The 25,158-nt window shown below is 35.5% G+C and overlaps 1 protein-coding gene across 3 annotated transcripts in view; it reads right to left on the minus strand.

Annotated features, from left to right (window-relative positions):
• Positions 1-25,158, minus strand: part of TRAPPC9 (trafficking protein particle complex 9) — a 955,484-nt gene that overhangs the window by 226,780 nt on the left and 703,546 nt on the right. The window contains exon 22 of one of the 3 annotated variants that reach the window (XM_031955202.1): positions 10,855-10,926. The exons of the other annotated variants lie outside the window; for them this stretch is intronic. Within the exon in view, the coding sequence (XP_031811062.1) occupies positions 10,859-10,926 (68 nt within the window). The 3' untranslated portion in view covers positions 10,855-10,858. Of the gene's footprint in view, positions 1-10,854; positions 10,927-25,158 lie in introns of those variants that run through there. 3 annotated transcript variants of the gene reach the window in all.

Below are 25,158 nucleotides of genomic sequence, written 5' to 3' on the forward strand. Positions count from 1 at the left end.
TGGCATCTCAAACTCAGTTTGTTCAAAGAGTTCATCATCTTTCTCTGCTCCCTAAACTAACCATTTTTTGAAGTCTGTAGAATTCACTCTTTCCAGGAATTTAATTTGCAAATTTGTTGGCAGTCAGGTGGCACAGCAAATAGAGCACTAGATCTGAGATCAGGAAGACTTGAATTCTAATCTGTCCTTAGATTAGTATCACTGTCATTTAACTTCTGTCTGCTTCAATTTCCTCATCTTTTAAACTGGTGATAATATGTAAAGATGAGATAATATTTGTAAAGTGGTTTGCAAACCTTAAAAGTACTAATTAAATGCTATCATCATCATCATCTTTAACTCTTTCACTCCAGTCAATAAGCAAGTAGCTTTTATTAAATATTTACTACGTGATCAACCACATATAAGCAAAAAATCAAAAACAAAAACAAAAAAAATCTATCCCTACCATAAGGATTTTACATTCTAAAAGAGGAAGACAATACAACAACTATTCTGGCCCTGAACAACTGATATGACTTTTGTGTATTTTCTATATAGGGGAAAACAGATTCTAATGGGTAGAAAGAAACAAGAAATAAATTTTAGCTCAACATAAGAAAAAGCTTCATAATAATTAAAACAATCCTAACCAAGGAAGACAATGAATTTACTACTCACAATAGAGGCATCCAAGAAAAAGCTGTGTGACCATTTGAGAATCAACAGACTCTTCTGAAAAGGGGCTGAACTAAGGAGGATGTATGGTATGATAGATCACAGGATTTCATGTCATGGGTTCAAATCACAGGTCTGGGATCTTAGGCAATCCCCTTAATCTCTGGTGGTCTCAGTTTCATCATCTATACAATGAGAGGTGAACTAGAAAGAGCCCGTCAGGTACCTTCTAGTTCTAAATCTAAATCATGATCTCTCTGCAGTATCTCACATTGCTGACCACCTTGATTGTTCTATGCTCTCTGGGTTTTTATCACATTACTGCATCTTGGTCCTTTTTATACTTGTATAATTATTCTCTCACTGCCCTTTTAGTGCCTTAGGTCCTCAGGCTGAAGTTCTGAACCTGAGATTTTATACTCTAATGCTCCTTAGTCTAAAGTTTTGGCTCCAACAAGCCTTTGCTTCCATGATTTCTAGGTAAATTACACAGCCGGTGAATGAAATGAGAGGGTACTTTGTTCATTCCTCGGACGGCTTCCTGCTGTGTTGAAATTAATACTAACTGGGCACCTTCTGTTCATGTCCCAGCTTGCTTCTTGGCTGTGTATTTTGTTTCTTGTGATTATTTATCACCATGTTTTCCCTCCAGTCAAACATCTCCATTTTCTGGTACCGGAAATGCTGAAATTCCATTGGTTTCACTGAAATATTTTGCATATTTTCAGTCAGCAATCTGACTCTCATTCACAATCATTTGTTTTTGAGTATGAGTAAGGAACTGAGATGAATTTGCTTAAATAAGCAGTTTTATTAAATTAGGATAATATAGAGCTTAAATTTATAAACTTTAGTTACTATAAAACTGACACTAACATCCTGCCTGTAGCATTCTAAAAAATAATGAATTTGGGTTAATCCATCTTTGGTATGGCTACTTGTAATAGTTTATTCCAGAACTATGTTAGATTTGACAACATGAGATTCCTTAATACAACAAATGTACTTTTGGGGGAAATCTATTCCTGCATAGTATAGAGATATTTGCTAAAGTCATTTAAGCAAGGGCTGGATAATAATTTATATGGGTATTGTAGGGTGAATTTTTTTTCAAGTATTAGTTGGACTATGAATAAAGAGGCTTCTTCCAAAACTGACAATCCATTGATAATATTTCGTGAGAAATCTAATGACAGGTAAAAAGACATTGCAATGAAAATTTTATTGTACTTGAAGTCCAAAGTCCTGGATTCAATGCTTGCTTCTATTACTTACTTTCTACGTGATCTTTGTAATCACAGAAGCTCTCTGGGATTCAGTATCTTCATCTGTAAAATAAGGGAGTCCAGAATACTAATGCTACACCTGGTAACCTTATGCTCTGATAGGAAAATGTTTACTTATCTCCCCTAGAACTCAGGTCATCATATCATCGGCTAGTCATTCCAAACTGCCATTTAAATTCTGGTCACCCTTCTCCTCACGTCAGGATTCAATCATAGTTCCTGACCCAGGTCTCTACTAAATGATCCCTCTCTAAACTCCACCTCCTGCTTTCACATTCTACCCTTCATAAATTGTCTTTTCCCATTAGAAAGGAGCTTCTTGAGGGGAGAAATGGTCTGGCTTATTTGTATCTGTATCCCTAGCACTTAACACAGTGCCTGAACTTAATAAACCTTTTCATTTTTTCATCCTTTCTCTCTCCCTCCCTTTTCTTTCTTCCTTGATTCCTTCTTTCCTTCTTTGTATCCTTCTTTCTTTTTTTTCATTCCTTCCTTTCTTTTCTTCCTTTTTTCCATGATTCGCTGAAAAGCAGTTTTATAGGAATATTATTATGAAATGACACTTGCTGTTGTTATGTCATACAACCAAGCCTGAATTTTTTCTTAATGCATTTCCTTGAACCTGGAATGTGATCTTATTCTATTATTTCTCTTCACTAAAGTCCTAGTATCCATCAAGTTCTTGCTTAAATATCACCCACCATTTGAAGGAAGCTTTCTTTAATACCTTTAGTCAGAAGTGATGCTTTTACTTTTCAGATCTCAAAAAGTACTTTGCTTAAATTTTAATTTTTTTCTCATGTTATTATGAGAATTACTATCTGCCTTAATGCTATACCCTAAGGACCAGGACACTTTTCTAACAGTCTGGTAGCCAAAACCTTCCACATGTTGTTAGAATGTAAGCTCAGGGGCAGCTAGATGTCACAATGAATAGAGCATCAGCCCTGGAGTCAGGAAGACCCAAGTTAAAATCTGGCCTCAGACATTGAACACTTCTTAGCTGTGTGACCCTGAGCAAGTCACTTAACCCAAATACCTTGCCAAAAAAAAGAGAAAGAGAAAAAAAGAATGTGAGCTTCTTGAAAGCAAAGGCCATCTTAATTTTCTTTTTATATCCACAATGTGCAATATAGTGTTTAAACAAAATAAGTGCCTAATAAATGTCTCATTCATTTATTTATTTACATTCCTGTTTGTATTATGTCTGCTATGCCACATGTTCCTGTTTCTTATCTAACTTACAATTTTCCTAACTTGCCAGGTATTGCGCATAGCAAATTTAAGATAAAATATCTGTTGAGGAGAAAAAAATACTGGCTGGTATTTATACTTCTTTATAACTCACAAAGTGTTTTCTACCTGTTAACATCACAGAATCATTTCTGTCATGCAATCTGCAACTAGAGGAGGCTTTCCAGATCAATTTATCTAATCCCCACTTTTGACAGGGGAGAAAATGGAGGCTCAGCTGTGAGAAGTGATTTGCCCCAAGTGATTACCTTTGCATTTCTGTAAGACAGAGAATGCACATATCATTATCCATACTTGACAAAGGGGGAAACTACAGATTAGAAAAGGTGAGTGACTTGTCTGATGTGACGTAGCTAATAAATGTCATATCCAGGAAGTTTCCTCAGGTGCTTAGGGATTTGCTCTTTCAACCTTCGTGCACTGATGAATGAACAATTGATTAATAGAGGAATGAATGGCTGGATGGATGCTCCCTCTTACTCTAAAATGTTATGATTGTTTCAGTGTTAGCCTAGATATCCTCCTACAATGGTTCAACACTGAGTATGGCATTTAAACTGCCTACATAAAACAGATGGTTTCTTCCTTAGATACACAGTGACACTTATCTGTATCTAATGGTCACCGGCTCTGACATTGGCATTTCTAGGATATCACTAAATAATATTTGGGATCTCGATGAAATGAGTTGATCCTTAATGCTCATTTTCCCCAGTCACTTACAAAAAAGATTTAAAATAAATAGAAGCAAGAAGATTTCTGCTTTACTTAAATGAAACTCAAAGACAGCATCTTTACAGTAGGAAGAGTCCCAGATTGGGAATCAAAGGATGTGGTTCCGTTTCTGTGGCTTTCTTACTGTTAAATATTTCACAACCAAACTAGCACAATAGCTAGCATAATGGATCTCATTGGAAAAGCAGAGACACTGGAAGCGGAGAACCACTTGCTTTGCTGGGCTCAGTCTTAAAAATTCAAAACAAAAAAAAAATTATTTTTGTTTAGAGTTTTTTAGGGGGCATCTTAGTTTCTGTATTTGTAAAATGAGAAGTTGAACTAGATAATGATTTCTAGGTGTTTTTTAGCGCTATACCTCATGGTCCCATAACATTCAAATGTAATACTTAACTGTTATATAAAAGTCACAGATGAAGATGAGGAACTGCAGTCTATTATGGATTATCAAACTATTTTGCTGGACTCAATGCTACCTTTCTAAATTCAAATCAATTTAAAACAGACTTAATAAAAGACTATTACATGCATGATAATGTGCTTAAAATTGAATTCAACAAATATTTATTAAGTAACTTCTTTTTATAAGCCTACTATGCTATACCCTGAGGAAATTTAAAAAAAATCTGGCCTCTGCCCTCATAATTACAAATACAAAATATTATAAAGAATATCATAAAGGTATAGAACACGGGACCTCTAACAACATTGTGGTACATAATGATATGTAGAATGCAGATTAGGATAAGGCTGGGAGCCAGGGTAGCTTTTTAATCATGGTAGCTTTCAATTGTTATTCCATTATTAAATCTTGAAGGAATTTATGTAACTCTTTCCTTCTTCTGGATTTAGGTTGAGAAAGGAGTGTCTAGAGGCTATCCAAGAAAATACTGATTCCTGAGGAAGATGCTATTGTTCTTTTCATCTCTGGGAACTCAACCACAGGCAGATAATAGGAAATAGATGTGGAAATTTGACTCTGGACTCTACAGACTAATATGTTCTTTAGAAGCATCTTTCTACATAGCTCACTAACCTATTTATAGAATAATAACAAGAGAACAGTAGGAGATACCTCAGAAAAACTCAAAGGCCAACTTATGGTCTTTCCTTATTTTCTTTCATATTTTCCTAAATATGACCATGTAGAAGTGTTTTTGTTTGTTTGTTTGTTTTTTTACCATCCACTCTCTATTGAGGGATAACAAATGTTATGGCTGAGATGACCATGATTTTGAAGTTCCCATCCCTAAGTTGCAAAGATTAGGAAGGAGTAAGTTTGTATGTGCTGGAAGATTGCATTAATAGTGATAGGGCCTCCTGATACAGATGAACTTGCTTTCTCCATATTCCTATCCCCACAGCAACAGTATTTCTCTCAGCCTCCTTTCCTTGACATCCACCAGGACACTTGTTAGCACAATAAGGGATACTCTGGCTAAGGCAATCAGGAAATAAATTAACACAATTAGGATCAATAAACACACTGTGCTCCCTTTCTGATTTATTAGCCTCATTTTTAATCCACCAAATATGAAAGTTTATAAAAGAGACTTTGATAGATAGTTTAGTGCTTACTAGAACTATAATTATTTTTTAATGTAAAAGTAGGCACATTGTGTCTAAAGGATGTATATTTTAAAATTGTATTTTGCATTCTTTTTCCTTCACATAAGTTCCAGAAGAGTTAAACGAAAAGGGGGGGGAAAAAAGCAACAGAATCAAAGCTAGCTATCATCCTGTATCTCCTCTTCCTTTTGTGGCTAAACTGAGAAGGGTATTGTAATGCTGGAGAAACTGAGGCAAGATAGAGATTATAGAGTTTTCAATATTTTATTTGAATTTCTGAGAGGGGGAGATTTGTGATGACTGCATATTTTGAAATCAGCTAGAGTCAGGAATTTAGGTTAAGGGAAAATCTTCGATCTTTATTCTTTGCAGAGGTGAGGGGGAATGGCGATAGGAAGTGAGAGCAGTTGTGACATGAACCCAACCCGCAGTCTCTCTCCTCTCTTTCTCCACCCACCAAAATCATCTCTACGTCATTTCCTATACAACACATCAAAAATTTCACAGAGAGTGAGTGGGGCCATTCTTTCTCCAAACGTATTAATAGAGTATTGTCCAACTGCTATTTAGCCTCACGTGCTTGGGACCTCAGTGCATCAACTCGAGCTTCAGCCCATTACAGAGATTGTCTGGGGGAAGAGCAGAATCTATTTTGCCCCATAGGGCTGAATTGGACTTTCATCTCAAAGGATTCAGCATCGAATGTGAGATTTCAATGATTTTTATAGGGCTCTAGCGATCAGGAGTGACAAAGGCAAAGGATGGAGTCTGAACACTGGAGAGCTCAGGAATTTCCAGGCAGGGACCATCAATTCGGTTCTGACAGATTGGGAGTAGGACTATAAATTCTGATAAACTGGGAGTGAAGGGGATAGTTAGCTAGAGACAGAAAGTCTGGAACTTAGAGGAAGAGGATGCCAATTAGGTATCTAAGATAGGCCATCTGGAGTTTTATGACTCTTTTGGAATGCCAGAGTGGTCAGATCTCTACAACCCTAAATATCCCAGTCCTAATGAATAGGAAAGGGGATTGCAACCAGGGGGATTGAGTCAGAACAATTCAGGGAAACTGAGGCAGAATAATAAAAGGAAACTATGGCACAACATTATCTACAATGGGTGCCTCCACTTCTTTTCCTCTCATTCTTAGTTTTTTTCCCTTAACTTTGCAGTCTGGTTTCTACTTCATTGTTTAACTGAAATTATTTTCTCCAAAGTTACCATGACTCTTAATTGTCAGTTCTAATGACCTTTTTTCAGACCTCATCCTTCTTAATCTCTGCAGTCTTTGACACTGTCTATAACCTTTTCTCTCTAAGTTTTTATGACACAGCTTTCTCATAAGGTCTTCTTCAACCTGATTGCTCTTTTTCTGTCTTCTTTGTTGGGTTTTTATCAAAGTCAAATCTTCTAACTATAGGTGAATCCTAATGCTTTGAAATGGAATGTCTTTTCTTCTGCTTCCATACTCTTTCACTTGGTTATTTCACCATCTCCTATGTATTCAATCACATATATATTCAATGCATATAATTCTCAGTAATATCTGCCCTTGCCTCCAGTCATACCTATTAATCATATACTGTACATTCTTGAATTAGGTTTCCCACTGATATCTAAATTCAAAAACTGAATTTCTAAATTGAACTCATTTTCTTTACTTCCAGACCTTCTCCTTTTTCCTATTTTTCCTCTTACTGTCAAAGACAATGATTTACAAGACAAAAACTTAACATGTTACCATCTTATTTCATCATTTCGATGGTCGTCTGATATATATCTATGCTATAGATATTATTATTTCCATTTTACAGACATAAATGAGATCTGAAGAGGTGAAGTTATTTGCTCATGGTCATGTAACTGATCAAGAAGAAGATGCAAACTTCAGAACCAAGTATGACTCCAGAGGACTGATGATAGAGGGTGAAGGAGTTGAAATGCAAACACAGTCAATGAACAGTTTTTCTCTGTTTCTGCTCTTCTGTCACAAAGTTGTGTGTGTGAGTGTGTTTGCGTTTGTTTTGTTTTTTAACTTAGGAATGCAAATTTCCATGGAGGTGAATAACAATTGGCAAAAAAGAAAAAAAAAAAAAAAGAAGGGTGACTGAAGCATTTTAAAATGCACAGAAGAGACCTGGAGATTCAGAAGATGACATAAATAAGGAGAATATTATTATATTTGTTATATTATATTTGCTTTTTAAAAAGCAAGATGTAACAGAGATATGTAATTTCAAATGCAATCTTCTTTCTTTGTATATGGAAATCTTCATATTAACTGGTATTTGTTAAGAAGAGAATAACAATTTTTTAGAAAACAGAACTCAAATCCAGGCCTTCCTCATTCCCAGATCAATACTTTTTTTCTACTACATTCCACTACTTCAGAGTGCTCTGGAGTTTAGAACCTAGATGACCAGAAGGATAGTAATACCATCAGCAGAATGAGATTTAATCCCATCCATGACATTTAATATCTGTGTGATCAAAAGCAAATAATATTACTTCTCAACACTTAGGAATTCTGTAAAGAAGGATAAATGTGTTGTAAAAATATGAGCTATTGTTATTAAATATCTAACCATCAGTTGTTTCATCTGTAAAATGAAAATCATTATTTTGCTCTCCATAATCTACAGGTCTATTGTGAAGAAAGTGCTTTGCAAGCATTAAAACTCTTAAAAAAAAAAAGAAATCTGAATTATATTATTTTTAAAAACTATCTTTAGGTATCTAATGTAAGGAAAAAAAACAACAAATTCTTGTTTGACATCACAATATCAAATTAAAAGTGAACAAGAGTTTATAAGGGGGAAAATACTTTTTACTTCTTTTGAGCTAGATTCTGGTTTCGATCTGCACAGACATCCCCCACTGAGATCGTCTTAACAGCAGACCCAGCAAATAAACAAAAGCAGCAGGTATTTTATCACATTTGTAAATTGAATCAGTGCCTTGGCTACTCTTGCTACCTGGGGCCATGACCATTAATTCCCTAAGAAACCACTGAGGAGGTGAAGGCAGTGACAGTCAGCAAGGGAGGCCAGCAGCCCTCCTGCAGGGAAGAAGACAGAATGACAGCCCATCTAACTAGCAAAAGTCCAATCTCCAGGCCTCAATAGAAAGCCTTCATATATTGCCACAGATTAAAAAAAAAATCATCCCCTGGTAGTCAAACCCTTGAGAATGAACTTGAGAATTCAACCTTTCTAATTGAATAGTTACCCGGTTCTATTTTCGTGGTTGTTCAATCATCTCAGTTGGATCCAACACTCTTGTGATCCCATTTGGGGTTTTCTTGGCAAAGATATTCAAATGTTTTGTCATTTTCTTCTTTAGCTATTTTACAAGGAGGAAACTGGGGCAAAGAGAGTGAAGTGACTTGCCCAGGGTCACCCTGTTAGTAAGTGTCTGAAGCTGGATTTGAATTCAGGTGGATGAGCCTTCCTGACTCTTAGTCTGGCACTTTATCCTTTTATCCACTTAAATCTGTTTTTCTGTAACTTCCAGATATTGGTCTGGAGCTAAACAGAATACAGTTAATTATTTTACTTAAAAACAACCCTTCAAATATTTGGAGATTATTACCATGGTCTTTCCAAATTTTCCCTTTTCTAAGATAAAGATTCCTTGAGCTTAAATTGATTTTTGTATGGAAGGTTTCTTGTCTCCTTACTATCGTGGATATTACCCTCCTCTGACTTAAAATGTTCAACCAAAAGAGGACCTAATATTACAAATGCAGAGTATGTTCTAATTAAGACAGAGTACAGAAAAATTACCTATTCATGTGGTACCTACATTACTGGGTTGCTATGAGTTATTGATGATATGCCACATGTAATATCTTTTAAAAAGTTAATATGCTAATTAATGCCAACTAGTATATAGCTGCTGCTCAGCGATTTTCTGGAGATACCATCTTTTGGTAGTAGGCTAGTAGGCTGGCAGACTGGTTCCATAATTTTCAACATGGTCCTTCTTTCAGTTCTGAGTCCATGAGATTCTATCTCTGCTTTTTCCTTGGCTGTTCTCCCATGCCTACAATTTTCTCCTTCCTCATCTCTGTTTGCTGGCTTCCTTCAAGTTTCATCTCAAATGCTATTTTTTTGTAAGTAGCCCTGCCTAGGCCATACTACTGCTAGTGCCTTCAAGTATATAAGTCTTATGTATTTGTCCATTTTGGTGTTTAATGAATCTGTATTTTCACTTTATTAAGCAACAAGGAATCCAAACCAGGGAGTAAGAGATTGCTGAATATTAAAACTGTGTAATACATCACATAGAAAGGAAAGAAAAAAAAATACAAGACTTGTTTTCTATGTAATTATGAAGTGGCAGTATTGTAAGAGCCACACCTTTACCAGATACAATGTCCTTAATCATATTTGAATTAAATAAGAGAAAACATAGAAGGAGGAAAAATAAACAAAGGAAGTAGGGAGAGTGAGAGAGAGAGAGGGAGAAGCAGAAGAATGGAATGGAAGAAGAGAGAGGGAGAAAAAGGGAAAAGAAGGAAGAAAAAGGCAGGAAGAAGGAGAGGCAAATGAAAAATACAATACAGAAGAAAAGCAGACTATTAACTTTCAGTTGCTCATGCTAATAAATGGGAATGGTCAAACAGATAATGTTTCTCTGAGCTGGGATCTGAATTCAATATTGCTAGATTTTTGAATCAAAAAGACTTGGCTTTGAATCTGCCTCAAACACCTACTAGTTATGTGACTTTGAGCAAGTCACTGAAACCTTTCACATTCATTGATTTCTTCGTCTATAAAATGGGGAGTTTACCTCTTGGGGTTAAGATTAGGGATAACATATATAAAGTACTCAGAAAACATTAAATTGCTATTACTATTATTGTGAATATTATTAATCTTATAACTTCTATCTCACAGAGTTCTTCTGGAGATCCTCTCCCCTCAAATATATGTAAACTACTTTGCAAAATTTAAAGTACAATATAAAGAAATACTAGTTAATATTATACCATACTGCTTACATCAGCAGAGAATATGATAAGGCTCAGGAGATGTCACCACCTTCCTTTGAATGCAAGGATGAGACATGCCGTTCTTTTTTTTTCCTTTCCCTAAAAATATGGTGGCAATTAATTTTACTAGCAGAAATGTTATATGGAAATTTATTTTCTTGTATGTCACAAAGACATATAGATGTCCAATATTTAGACACATTAAAGTTGAAGTTGACTGAAAAATGTCTCTTTAGAGACTTGTTTCTTGCCTAGATGACCAGAATCCAAGAAAATCCATGCTTATTTGAATAGAGACATGCATTCCCCCATCCACCATGAGAGAGTTGGATACTTGGCAGATGAATGGGATACCCACCTGCTAGCATGCTTCCACTGAACTTTTCCCAGCTCCTGTCATGCACAGCTTTCTATCACACACAAGCATGTCTAGGAAAGGAAGTTAAAGTATGTCAGGCTGCAGAACACATTTGGGCATCAGTGCAGGTCAGAAAAACAACTGAAGTTACAGATCTGGTTTTCATTAACGCACAGCATTTCTTTTCCTCTAAATCCATGTAAGTTATTAGGCTATCAGAACAGGAGCATGGACATTGTGACATGTTTGATATGACACTGACATCATCACAGTGCCTGGAACACTGTAAAAGCTTAATAAAGTTTTGTTGATTGATTAGGTGAGATCAATTATAACCCCAGAAAAATAGAATTTAGAACTAAAAAAGGCCTTGGGGCCTTTTTTTCCCTCCCTACTTTCCAAGTAAAGACATTTAAGACCCAGGGAAGTAAAATGATTCAACCAAGTCTGAAGCACGTGTTGTTAGATTTTGCGCATAGTACATTCAAAGGCTAGCACGAAACTGGGAATGCTTTGCCTAAAGGGCTGGAATTCCACTACCTATTAGTTTTTATTTAGTTAGTTGATATTTCTCCCTTGGAACCCTCATGTTTGGTTTTTAGATATCTATCTTATGCTTGTGTTTCTGAGTTGAGGGTCAGAAGGATGCATTTTAATAAGACAGACTTTAAAAACAAAATGCATTTATTAAGGGCTTTTTCATTAAAAGAAGTTTTAATTATTACCAAATACTTTTTCCATATCACCTATCCTCATCCTCACAACAATCCTTGAGTTAATGTAACCTATGATCATTATTTTATAACTATAATTTACATAACTATCATTCTTATCTTTATTTCACAAATTAGGGGAATAAGGATCAAAGAAATGAAATTAACTTGCCATAGTCAAATAGTAAACTAGAAGGTCAAGAATCAAACTTTAGTCTTCCAACTATACTCTGCATATATCTCCCAGTAAAACTCACAATCATGCCTGACATTCCTATAGCACTGTATGATTTACAAAGCACTTTTGTTGACATTCAATTTGATTTTCAAAACAACCCTATGAGAATATCAGTGTAAGTATTATTACCATTTTACAGATAAGGAAACTGAGGGTGAGATGTGAAATGACTGGCCCATGGTAACATAGCTACTAAGGGAAAGGATCTCAATTCAACCCCAGTTCATTTGATTCCAGGTTGGAGCTCCATCCATACATCATACTGCTTCTAGAAACCCATACTTCCACACCAGCCAGGTACTGATCACATGTACTGTCTTGTGTTAAAAATTCTAAATATTCTGGGTTAAAAACAAATACCCAAACAATTGATAATGGCTCTTCACATAACTTTAGCTGTTTGAAATTATGCTGACTTCACAAACAGACGGACAACTCATTATTTGCTATCCAGACTGGAACTGGATGTGCCATATAATGCTGGAGACAGATCTGTTATGTAATGAACATTTTGTAAACACTGGAAGTTAAAGTTAAAATTATATAGGAAGGGGTTTGGCTGATCAATTCATAACTTTTGATGGCAGATTTCAGGGCATGATAAATCCCTTCAAAAGAAAATGCGACTGGATAGAAGTTCATAAGATAACATCTGTGGCTTTTAGTTGACTTCAAGATCAATGTGTGTCAATAAGGTGACATCATTGTAAAAAAAAAAAAAGTAATGCAAATGTAGCCTGCAATTAAGAAAGGTAGAATTTTCATTCTAAAGGAAGACATAAATTTTTAGTCAGACCATATCTGATGCCTTGTGTACAATTCTGGAAGCCACAGTTTAGTAGACATTGATGAGCTGGAACACATTCAGGGGGTGAATAGGATGGTAAGGTGCTATAACTCATGTCATGTGAGGGTGAACTGAATAACATTCAGCCCTAATGAAGAGAAAAGACAGGTCAATAGATGTCCCTATTTGATGGGTTACAAATTAATATTGAAATATTTATTAAGCACTTATATTGTGTAAGGCACTGTGCAATATTTTTAGGTTACAAATATTAATAAAAGAAATCCCTGCCTTCAAGGAGATTAGACTCTAAACAGAGAGTGACAAAACCGGAAAGAGAGCCAAAGGTAAAAGGGGTATACAATAGTCAGTATAATTGTGACAATATAGCCTGAAGATATCTTGAAAATAACATAATAGGTCCAAAAATAGGCACAAAAAAATAATAATAATAATAATAAAATTTTAAAAAGTTTAGCTCAAGAGCCCTTGGTCACAACATAGGATATAATATATATATTCTCATTAGGTAAATTAAAAAGAGAGCAGAATACAGAGAAATTTGCCACAAAGATTTTTTTTCCCTCATTTGATCACTTTCCATCTTATTTTACTAGGCACATTAATTTTGTGCAGAAAAATTTCAGTTTCAAGTAATCAAAGTTATCTATTTTATCTTTTGTTATTGTTATCTCTTCTTTTGGGTAGGAATACGTTTCCTACCAACAATTCTATTCGCTTAGAATGTATTGTGGATTATGATATGAGATGGGGGTCTAAGTCTAATTTCTGTCAGATTGCTTTTCAATTTCCCCAATAGTTTTCACCAAATACTTTTTTTTTTTTTTTTGGCTGAGGCAATTGGGTTAAGTGATTTGCCCAGAGTCATACAGCTAGGAAGTATTAAGTGTCTGAAACCAGATTTGAATTCAGATCCTCCTGACTTCAGGGCTGGTGCTCTATCCACTGTGCCACTTAGCTGCCCCCAAATACTTTTTTAAGTTGATGTATGTTTTCAACTTTATTGAAATTGTATTAGTTTTGTTTCTCCCTTATTTAGGCCCTTTACTGAATGTCATATTTATTGCATTATGATCTGGAAAAGGTACCTTTCATATTTCTGCTTTTCTGCATTTGGTTGTGAGGTTTTTATGCTCTAATATATGGTCAATTTTTATAAAGGCATCATATGTAACTAAAAAGAAAGGTATATTCCTTTCTATTTCTATTCAATTTTCTTCTGAGGTATATCACAACTAACTTTTCTAAAAGTCTATTTATCTCCTTAACGTCTTTCCAATTTTATGACTGGATTTATTTATTTCATATAAGGGAAGGGAAAGTTGAAGTCCTCTATTAGTAAAGCTTTACTATTTCCTCTTGTAATTCATATAATTTTTCCTTTAAGAATTTGGGTGCTCAACTATTTGGTCCAATTTACTTATTTCTCCTCTAATTTTTTATATCTTTTCTTTTGTGCTCATTTTACTTTTGTTTATTTTTTGACTTTGTAATTTTTAAAAGATGCATCTTCAGTTCATTTATCTTCCCCACCTGTTTTATCCATCTGATAGTGTATATTAGCAAAGTTATTATTTCTTCCTTGAGGATTAATTTACCTGCTTCCCAGAAATTCTGAATATTTTTTCACCATTATGATTTTCTTTTAAAAAGTTATTATTTTTAGAACTTATTTCTTGACACACTCTTCATTTAGAATTTCATTTTTAAGTCTATATTTTCTTTATAGTCCTTAAACCAATTATTATTTTTATTGGATTGTGACCATTAAAGGATGTACTAAGTATTTCTGCCTTTTTATTTCTGATTATGGTACTGAGAAATGTGTATATACATATATTTTTTGTTGACACCTTTAGGTGACAGTCATATCTCTAACCTCTAGTTTCTTTAGTGATTTTTTTTCAGTTCTTTATTTTTCCCTTTGTTTATCATCTTTCTCCCGGAGAGGGATAGTCAAGTCTTCTGTCACTATTGCGATTATGCCTATGTATTCTTAAACTTCAGATCATATTTCCTTTATAGATTTGGATGAAAAGGAATCTGGAATGTATAAGTTTATTATTGATATAGTTTCCCTGTTTTTCTCTTAAATATTTTGGTTTTGCTTTGATCACAATTTTCATTTTTTTGATTCACATGATGCACAATAAATTTTTTCCCATCCCCTCAGGTTTATTTTGTGAATGTCTTTTTAATATGTTTCTTATAAGCAGCATATTGTAGGATTTATTTTTTATCCAATATATCATTCATTTTCTTTTTATTGGATTGTTTAATCTATTTATATTTAAAGTAATGAAAGTGAACACAGGTAATGGACTTACCTAGGGTAACACAGTCAGTAAATTCCTGAGGTCAGTTTTGAACTCAGGTCCTCCTGATTCCAGGGATGACCTAGGTCTAAAATCATGTGCTCTGAATCTCATGCTAGATGCTATCTGTACTATGTTTAATGCATTTTGGCAAGGAAATTGATGAGCTAGAGCATATTCAGGAGGTGATTAGGATGGTAAGGTATTATCACCAAACCAAGCTTATTAAAAACAAATATTAAAAATCTAAATGTTATCAGAATGCTTACTAGTGAATGCTTACTATTCAGTTTCTTTGATTTCTTTATGGTATCTATTAAAAAACAACTGAGAAATCCTCATGGGTCAAAATTTAGTCTACAAATATTAATTTTCTAGAATTACAAATGCCCAGGACTGGAAGCAACTTCTGATGTCATTCAATTCAATTATTTGTCCAAAGTAGAGAAATTACTCCTACAATATCTCTAACAAGTGGTTATGCAAACTTCAAAGAATAACTGACTTTGTCCTCTAGTTTTATTTTTAATTTTGTATGGATCTTTACATTTCAAATATGTTTCTTATCAACAACATAATATTGGAATTTTGCTCTCTAAATCATCTTACTGTTCTTGTTTTATTAATGAGATCATCTAATTCATGTTCATATCATTGGTTAATTGGATATTTCCCTCCAATTTATTCTCTTGTGTATTTTTCCTTTCTTTCTCTATCCCCTCCTTACAAAGAAAATGGTGACAGAATTGACACTAGTGATCTATAATTGAAGTAATCCGTTTTGGCTCTTCTTTTTCTTTCTTAATTTTACCTTCTCATAATAGATTTTTACTTTTCCCTTACTTCCTTTTAATCTCTCCTTCATGATCAATCTTCTGATAGTGGATTTTGCATTATTCATGACATTCTCATTCTTGCTTTCCTTCTTAATCTCTTCCCCATCTCAACTTCTTTCCCTATTGAATTTGATATATTTCTTTGTGTTATCCAATCTTCTCTGTTCAATTCATGAGGGTGAAGGTCATGTATAGCCTATTATTACAACATATTGTGTATTTTTCATCTAATGCACTTCTATTATGTGAAATATAAGTTGTATTCCTTATTTCTATTTTATTCCTTAATATATTTTCTTTTCTTTCTTAAGACTAACAAACCAGCCACAGTTTCTGTTTGCCTAATTTAATTCTCTCTACATCCCTTGATGATATGAGGGTTTATAATATTTACTTATGTCTTCTCCCTTTACTTAGTGGTGAGTAATTTATCATTATGTATCTCTTTTCAAATGTTCAAAATTATATTCCTTTTTATATGTCTCTGATTCTTATATGAATGTTACAAATTTATCTTTAGTGTTTCCATAGACATTCATGAGAGTCCTCTCTTCTATTAACGATACAATTTTCCTCTTTAAGATTATACTAAATCTTGCAAGGTAAGTCATTTTTAGTTAGTCTTTATTTTCTACCTATCAGAATGTTATATTCCAAAATCTCCATTTATAAAGGTAGTAACTTGGAAGTCTTTTGTAATTATGACTCTGGTTACTTGATATTTGAACTCTTTATTTCTGATTTATTGCAGTATTTGTTTTTTCCTTGACTTAAACTTTCTCCATGAAATTTATGAAAGTTTTCATTTGGGAGTTTCTTTTGGGAAGTGATTGGTGAATTCTATGTTCACTTTCCCCTGTTTTAAAAAAATGGATAAATTTTCCATTTTGAAAGAATTAAGTGGTGAAGTAAAGTGCAGTTAACAAGCATTTTATTAAATACCTAATATGAATCAGTTCCTGTGTCAAGCACTAGGGTTAAAAAGAAAAACCAAAAAACAACCAAAAACTAGTTCCTTCTCAGTCTAAAGGTGTTCACAGTCTCATGGGGAGGAAAGGCAAACTACTATACACAAACAAGACATACACAGGACAAATTGGATGTGATTTCAGGAAAAAAGTTGAGGACCAGGAAAGGCTTTTTATAGACTTGCCTAGAAGGGGATAGCCAGAGAAAAACTTCAGAGTTGGGAGATGGAGTCATATTCAAGGAACATAAAGTCCTAGGGCCACTGGAATGAGAAGACTGGAAATGAGGAAGGTGTGAGAATTTTGGAAAATGAGGAAGGGTCAGTTTATAGGGACTTGAAAAGACAAATAAAGGATTTTGTCTTTGACCCTGGGATCAAGAGGGAACCACGGGCATTTACCAACAAAAGTGGGGATAGGGGACATGGACAGTGGTGCTTTAGAAAGATCAATCTGACAGGGGAGTGCAAGACAGACTAGACTAAAGATTTGGGCATAGAGACCAAGCAGTAGGCTATTGTAAATGTCTAAGCATAGGGTTATGGGGGCCTACATCAGGAGAGGGGTGACACATTAAGAGGGTGATTGACAGTGTCATCAGCTGCCCAGACATCAAGAAGGATGAATTTTTAAAAGACCATTAAATTTGGCAAAGAAAAGATCACTATTAATTTTGGAGAGAGTAGTTTCAATTATTACAATTATATTTGCTAGTATGTGAAAACTGGTCCATTTGCAAATATTTCATATGTTCATAATAAACAATTACTCTATGCTGTTGTTTTCTCCTTCACTGACTCTTCCTGAACTCCATAAAATCTTGGGTGGTATGGAAAAAAGATGTAGTTTTAAGAAACGAATTTCCTCAGAGAAAGAACATCTTTCTTGATATCCACAGATACATAATGTCCCTAATGAACAGTTTCTTTTGATAAAATCAATAAAAATAATGATATGGATCAAATATCTAATAATTAACTTGGTCTGATCTAGTCCAGTGAAAGCAGGTAGTTGTTATCCTAATTGGGTGACCAACTATGGTTTGTTTATCCCTTACAAAATGGGGAAGGGGAGATGGTCACAGCTGCATAAATTACCTTAAGTGGTAGTCAGTTATAACTTTCTTTTCAATTTTTAAATAAGCCAATTCATTCACTTAGAAAAATTAGAAGGTTGAAAGTTTAAAGATCCCTTGCCAGATTGAGCATTCTATGTTCCAAAGTACCTTGGAGACAGTGTGGTATAGTGAATAGAGAAATAGAGAAATCCAACCATTTTGTCTCCATCTTGTTAATTAACTTAGCCAATCTCTACACATAGCTGCCTAATAACCCTCAGGTTCCTTCAATGGTTTGATATCCCCCCTCTAAATTCTGCCTTGTATCTTTCAACTATGTCCTGTTCCTTCATGAATCTTATGACGGACGGACAGACAGAAGGAAGGAAGGAAGGAAGGGAGAGAAAGAGGGAAAAAGGAACAGAGGGGGGGAGGGAAGGAAGAAGGGAGGGAGAGAGGGAGGGAGAGAAGAAGGGAGGGAGGGAGGGAGGAAGGAAGGAAGGAAGGAAGTCAGGAAGGGAGGGAGAGAAAATAGGGAAAAAGGAATGGAAGGAGGGAGGGAAGGAGAGAGGGAAGGAAGGAGGGAGGAAGGGAAGGAGGGGGGGGGCGGGGGAGGAAGGCCTTATTAAGTGTCTAGTATGTGCCAGATTCTCTTCTGAATGTTTTACAAATACTATCCTATTTTCTCTGCACAACCACAGGAGATAAGAGTGATGGATCTGGAGTCAAGAAGAAAGAGTTCAAATTTGGTCTTAGGTACTTACTGGCTATGTGACCTTAGGGTTACTACAATGCTTGATATATATTAGGCACTTAAAATTTATTGGCTTTTTTTCCTTCTTTCTTTCCTTCCTTCTTCCCTCTTTTCCTCCCTCCCTCTCTTCCTCATTTTCCAAAATGCTTAATATATATGTAAGAGACATGTTTAGAGAATGTTTTAAAATACCAAAGATTCTATTATTGAGATGTTGCTTTTATAGATTAGGTATATTCTGGGGAAGAGGTGACATAGCAGAAGGCTGTGAATCAGTCACCCAGGTTCTCTTTGATTCACAAAGAATAAGAATGATACCTGGTTCAGAGGATCTTATTGGGCCTCATTCCTTGAGGAAAAAGCATCTTCAAAGGTTTCCAGATGCTAAGAAGTCTGGGGAAATGCTTCAATAAACAAAATTAATTCCAAGAAAGAGATAGTATAGCTACAAGAATGATGAAACCAGAAACAACCATCTAGACCCTAATCTACAAACCTCCTTTGCCAGGAAGATCACTTTTCCCAAAAGAATTTGCCAAAGACAGAAGTCCCAGTTAGGACTCTAGTCAATGGGTTCCACACTCTATAATAAATAACAGTAGTGTAGACAATAACTAATTTTCACACAAGTCTTAGTTTTTATCTTTGCTGAGTCATACATTAAGAGGAAGGATATGTATTATCATCCCAATCTTGCATTTGAGAAAACTGAAAGCCTTAGGAGTTTCAAATGATTTGCTCAAAAATACAAACCTTGTAGCAGTGTAGGTCTAAAATATAGGTCTTCCAACTCCTAGTTCATTGGGATAGATTATAGAACACTCTAAATGGGCCACTGGACTTTGGCATCATTCATAACATTATATAATATTAGAGCTAGGGGGATTATCTTTAGGATCATTTAGTCTCTCATCTCCCAATTTTTCAACACAAACTCAGAGAGAGAAATGTACTGGTTTATGGTCAAAAAGTTAGTGGCAGATTAAGAACTAAAATAGAAGTCATAAAATAAGAAAATTTAAAGTTAGAAAGGATCATAGTCCTAATCTAGTTAAATCATCCCCATTTCACAGAAGAGAAAACTTTCAATGATTCAACAAGTATTTACAAAACATTTAATATTTGCTAGTCACTAGGCTAAACAGAGATGATACAAAGACTAAAAACAGAAACAAAAACAAATAAAACTATTCCTTAGAGGTACAATATCACACACACAATAAGTAGTAGAACCAGGATTCCAATTCAATTGTAGTTCTCTGATTCTAAACAAATACTGCATAAAGCTGAGGTCCAGACAGGTGGTGTAACCTGCCACAAGTTGCCCCCCAAAACAGCTACAGTTGGATTAGAATCTGGGTGGAGATCAAATCCCTGGTCAAAATAGTTCCAAGATTTCCACAGGATTCAAAAAGAAGCCAATGGTTACAGAACTTGGAGTAGCCATAACCTTTCCAATTCATCACCATAATAGTTAATGCCCTGTACCAGACTTTGTAAAGAGGATCTCTGGCTCCAGCTGCTTTTTGATCAATCACCTTTTACAAACAAATGATACAGTTGGACTCGTGTGTGTGTCAATTATTAAACCATGATTTGCTCAACTCCCTGATGGGAGGGTGGAGAGGGAGTCTATCTTCTCCACAAACACACCTGGAAGACAATGAGATCTCCCCTGTTACCCAGAGTTACACCCTATGGCTACCCAAATAAATAAAGAGGAAGCAAAAGCTACCAATCTGAGAACATCAAACTAATAGGCCAGGGAAGTGACTTGAGGGCAGCCAAATATTTGTTTTGCCTGACAATCAGGTAAGTTTACACTAGCTAAGGTTGGGGGTGGAGAGGATGTTGTAAACCTTCTGTTTGGATTCCCAAGCTATCTATAATTCCAACCCAATGATTCGGCTCCACAATAATCTATAACAGATGACAGCCTTCTCTCTCCCCTGAAATGTTTCAGGAGATCTGTCAATCTTTTCTTTTTTTATTAATATCCCCGCAATATTGCTGCTCTTGTAAATTTGAATGTGCTACTGAACAAGTCAGTCATCAGTCAATAAATGTTTACAATCACTTCCTGGACCCTAGAGGCCACTGAGACCCCTCCAGATTGGGATTATATGTATTAAGACTTTGAGCTAGAGGTATAAGATGAGGATGGGTGACTGTTTAAGAGAAGTTATAAAGGTATGTTGCTCTTCTGCCAATCCCATAGAAAGAGGAGACAATGTTAGAATACAATAGATCTTAAAAGTAATCAAGTCTAACCCCAAAGTTTTTCAAAGTTGGAACTGAGACCTAGAAACAGGAACTCACTTTTTATCATTTAGTCATTTTAGTTGTGTCCAACCTTTCATGATCCCATTTGGATTTCCTTGGCAAAGATATTGGGGTGGTTTGCTATTTCCCTCTCCAGCTCATTTTACATAAGAGGAAACTGAGGCAGACAAGGTTAAGTGACTTGTCAAGGTCACACAACTAGTAAATGTCTGAGGCCAGATTTGAAGTCAGGTCTTACTGACTCCAGGCCTGGTGTTCTATTTACTGTGATCGAGAAATTCACTTGCTCAAAGGTCTAATGAGGATGGAGATGATAACAGAATCAGAGATTTCTCTGACTATAAATTCATTGTAGCTCTCATTTCTTCTCTTTGCCTCAAGTCTCTCTGCACCCTATTTTATCCCCTGAAGCTGCCAGGCATTTTCCCAAAACATAGATCAGAATATGTTGACTCACCCCTACCCTTTCCCCCACTCAACAAATTACAGGGACTTCTTTGCAAACTCTAGGGTAAAATTTTATTGGCTAATAGGGTAATATTTTTTGGCAATTTTTGACATTTAAAGCTCTTCAACATTTCGATCCCTTCTTACCTTTCCTGTATCATTACACATTATTTCCCTCCTCAAAAGCCCTGTGATCCCATCATATCTGTCTACTCATACTTCTCTTCTCTTCCCAATCAGTCCATCTCCTGTGTCTATGCAATGTCTGTCTGGGTACCTGGAAATCAATCCTGCCTCACCTCTTGGAATATCTGGTTTCTTTTATGATTCAGTTCGAGGGTCACCTTCTAAAAGAAGTTACTTCTGATCCCTCAGCTGCCAGAGCATTCTCCAAACTACTTTGTATTTATTTTGAAAATACAATACAAATACTTAAATATGTTCCTGCAGACTCTCTCAGAGGAGGGGGTGTATCTTTGTCTCAGTTATCAACAATAGTGTTTAGAATAGTGTTCAAAATAAAGTAATGTGTTTAATAGTTGTTGATTAATCAGTTCTTTCTATTTCACAAATAACTGTTTTCCTCAAGTGTGAGCACAGCCAGAAATGGTAAATATGCTACTCACTTTTTTTTGGTTGTATTTGTTAATAAGTGTTTCCTTCATCTAACTAAGTGCAGATTACTAAAGAACTCATTGGAGGGGATGAGGGAAAAGTCAGAATAATCAGCTCATGTTGAAAATGAGAAAAAAAAAATACCACCACTCAATGAAGCATCTAGTAGTAAGAGCAAAATTAAGAGCAAATCAAAATAGCACAGAAATAAGAATAATAATACTGGATATTTCTATTTGTATACTTGGGTTCCCTTCTAAGGAGCTGCTTACTCTCACTATAATTTTAATATGTGTCAGCACCTTAACTAGACAGGAAGAGGAAGTAAATCTTTAAAGGACATTAAAGATCACCTAGCCCAACCCTCTTATTTTACACATGAGAAATATGAGGCCTTTGAAGCTAGGAATTACTAAAATGTGAATTATGTTTTGACTTCAAGTCTAGTATTCATTTCATTATACAACACTGCCTCCCTGGTCAGCCCATTTGATTCCTTAGATTCAGTGGTTTCCTGAGCTAGGAGAATCATTTCAGATCAATATTTTTAAAACAGTTTTATTAATACCTTTTCTTTTTTCATCATATTTTGGAATACATTCTTCCCCTCATGGCCCTATGGTTGTGAACATTCCTTGGTACAGAAAGAAAAAAAAAAAAGAGTATCAAAATCACAATGAATTCTCTCTGACAGGGTATGAAATATAATCCATATTTCTAAATGAAAAACCCATGAAAATCCATTATTTCTCAGTCTCTCTAGATCATGGAATTAGTCAGTCAATCAATATTTATTAAACACCTATAATGTGATAGGCATTGTGCTAAGTGCTGGGATACAAAAAAATACAAATTCAGTTGAAGATACTAACTTTGGGTTTTGAACCTGAGGGACTAGGAGGATGGTACAGCCACTGGTAGTAATAAGGAAATTGAGGGGAGAGTCTTTAGGGGAAAAGATAATGAGTTGGATTTTGGATATGTTAAATAACTGCACAAATAGTTCAAGAAGTTTGAAACAGCTGGAAACGTGCAAGACTGAAGGGTAGCAGAGATAGGTAGGATAATCATAATTGTAAAGCACTTAGCACAGTTGCTGGCACATAGTAAGCATTATATCCGCAGGATAAGATGGGTTTGAGAACCATGGTAAGTAAATTTATGGGAGCTAATGAGATCACCAAATGAAGAGAATCCTATAGATATCTATAGTTAGTGTGATCTGGATGAAGATCCAGTAAAGAACACCTAGAAGGAAAGGTCAGATAGGCAGAAGTAGAAATAGGAGAGAGTGGTGTCCCAAAAACCTAAAGAAGAAAGTAACCCTAATAATATTAGCTAACAATGACTGAGAATTTACTATGTGCCAGGAGCTGTGCTAAGAGACTTATATTTATTATTTCATGTGATCCTCATAACACTAAGAGGTAGTCTCCTTGTGACAGATGAGGAAACTGAGGCAAACTGGGTAAAGTGACTTGTCCAAGACCACATAGTCACAGTCTGAAGCTGTTTTGGAACTCGGATTCCATGTTCAGCAATACATAACCTATTTGCCCCTCAAGGAGGAGAGTGATTAACAGTGTCTGGGGCTGCAAAGTGGCTGAAGAGAATGAAGATCAAGAAAAGATCACTGAAAGAAAAAAAAGGAAAGGTCACTGGACAATTAAGAAGTCTTGGTAAATGTGGAGATAACCATTTTGATGGAATGATGAGATCAGAAGCCAGATCATAAAGGGTTAAGAATAGAGCCAAGGGAGAGAAGCTGGAAGAATTTATTGTAACTGGCCTATTCAGGGAGTTTGGTCACAAAGGCTGGGAATCATAAGGAACAAGTGAGAGTTTTCTGAGGGTGGGCAGAGCCATGAGCATGTTGGCAAGTAGCAAGAAAGCAGACGATATTCAGGAAGAGATCAAAGATAAGAGATGGGGTGAGGATGACAGAACCAGCAAGGTAATCTGTTGGAGGAGACAGGATGAAATAAGCTCACTTGTGCAGGTAGCCTCAACCTTCTTTTAGAGAAGTCAAAATTGAGACCAAAAAGCTGAAGATACAGGGCAACATGGCAGAAAGCACTGTGGACAGAGAATGTGAAGATTTAAATAAAAGTCTGCTTTGACACCGAGCAGAGCTCTGGGACCATGTCACTTCAGTTCTGGGAGCTTCCCTTTTCTAATCTGTAAAATCAGGGTAATAATACTTACACTATCTCCCTCACAAGATTGGTTTTGGAGTGCTACAAAAATATGAGTTATTATTGTTCAAGGTCACATAGTAAACTGAAAAGAGAAGCCCTTGAATACTTTGAAAAGTGATGACTTGGAAACTTAGCTGCTGCATGACCTTAGGCAATACCTAAGTTTCCCCATCTATATACTGATGCTTAGCTATCAAATTTATTGTGAAAGTTGAATGAGAACACAGTACTTGCTGAATTCCAAAGCTCTACTGAGAATTGTGCAATTATTATTACAACTACTAGCAAACAGCAGTATACAGAGGAAAGCTCCAGTCTCCTGACTCTAAGCCACTGCTCCTATGAATACTCTGAATAGCAATATCACGTTCTAACACCAGTGGCAAAAAGAGATAGTACATCTCTTCCTTGCTGCATATTACTATTAGAAGTATAATTAGGCATTGGGAGTTCCAGAGATGGAGCCAAGATGGCAAAGCCAAGCCAGGAAGCTGCTCTAGTTCCCCCATTTTCCCTCAAAAAACAGAGGAAACCCTGGTCAATTTCTCAACCTCCTTTAGCAACTAAGACTTGCACCTTCATTTTATCTCAGTCACATGCAGGAGTTTTCATACTCTTAAGCTCAAAATTACTCTACTGATCTTCCTGCATGATTCAGAACTCAGAAATGATTTTTATAAAGAATATAATCTCTGGTCCTTCCACCCTCACTTTGCTTCACTGTTCTAAAACCTTCTTATCATAATCACTTATTCCGTTTTCCCCTGGGTCTTTCAGTTCATCACCCTAATTTTGGTCTCACTTTGTTCTCTTCATAATTCTGACCCTATAGTTAACAAAATAAACACACTTGTCTACTACTCTTAAACCTCTGTCTTATTACTACTCATGCTTTGATAAACCCCAATATTGACTTCTCATCTTCATCTTTGTTCTCTGATCTTGACTGCATTGTTCCAAATATTACTGGATGAAATCACTTAGTCATGTGACAAAGACCACCATAATATGATGTAATATAATATCAGTTGAACCTTCATTGCTGCATTGCAATTTTTTTATTTTCTCAAA

This window comes from Sarcophilus harrisii, chromosome 1, assembly GCF_902635505.1.
Source record: "Sarcophilus harrisii chromosome 1, mSarHar1.11, whole genome shotgun sequence".
NCBI lineage: Eukaryota > Metazoa > Chordata > Mammalia > Dasyuromorphia > Dasyuridae > Sarcophilus > Sarcophilus harrisii.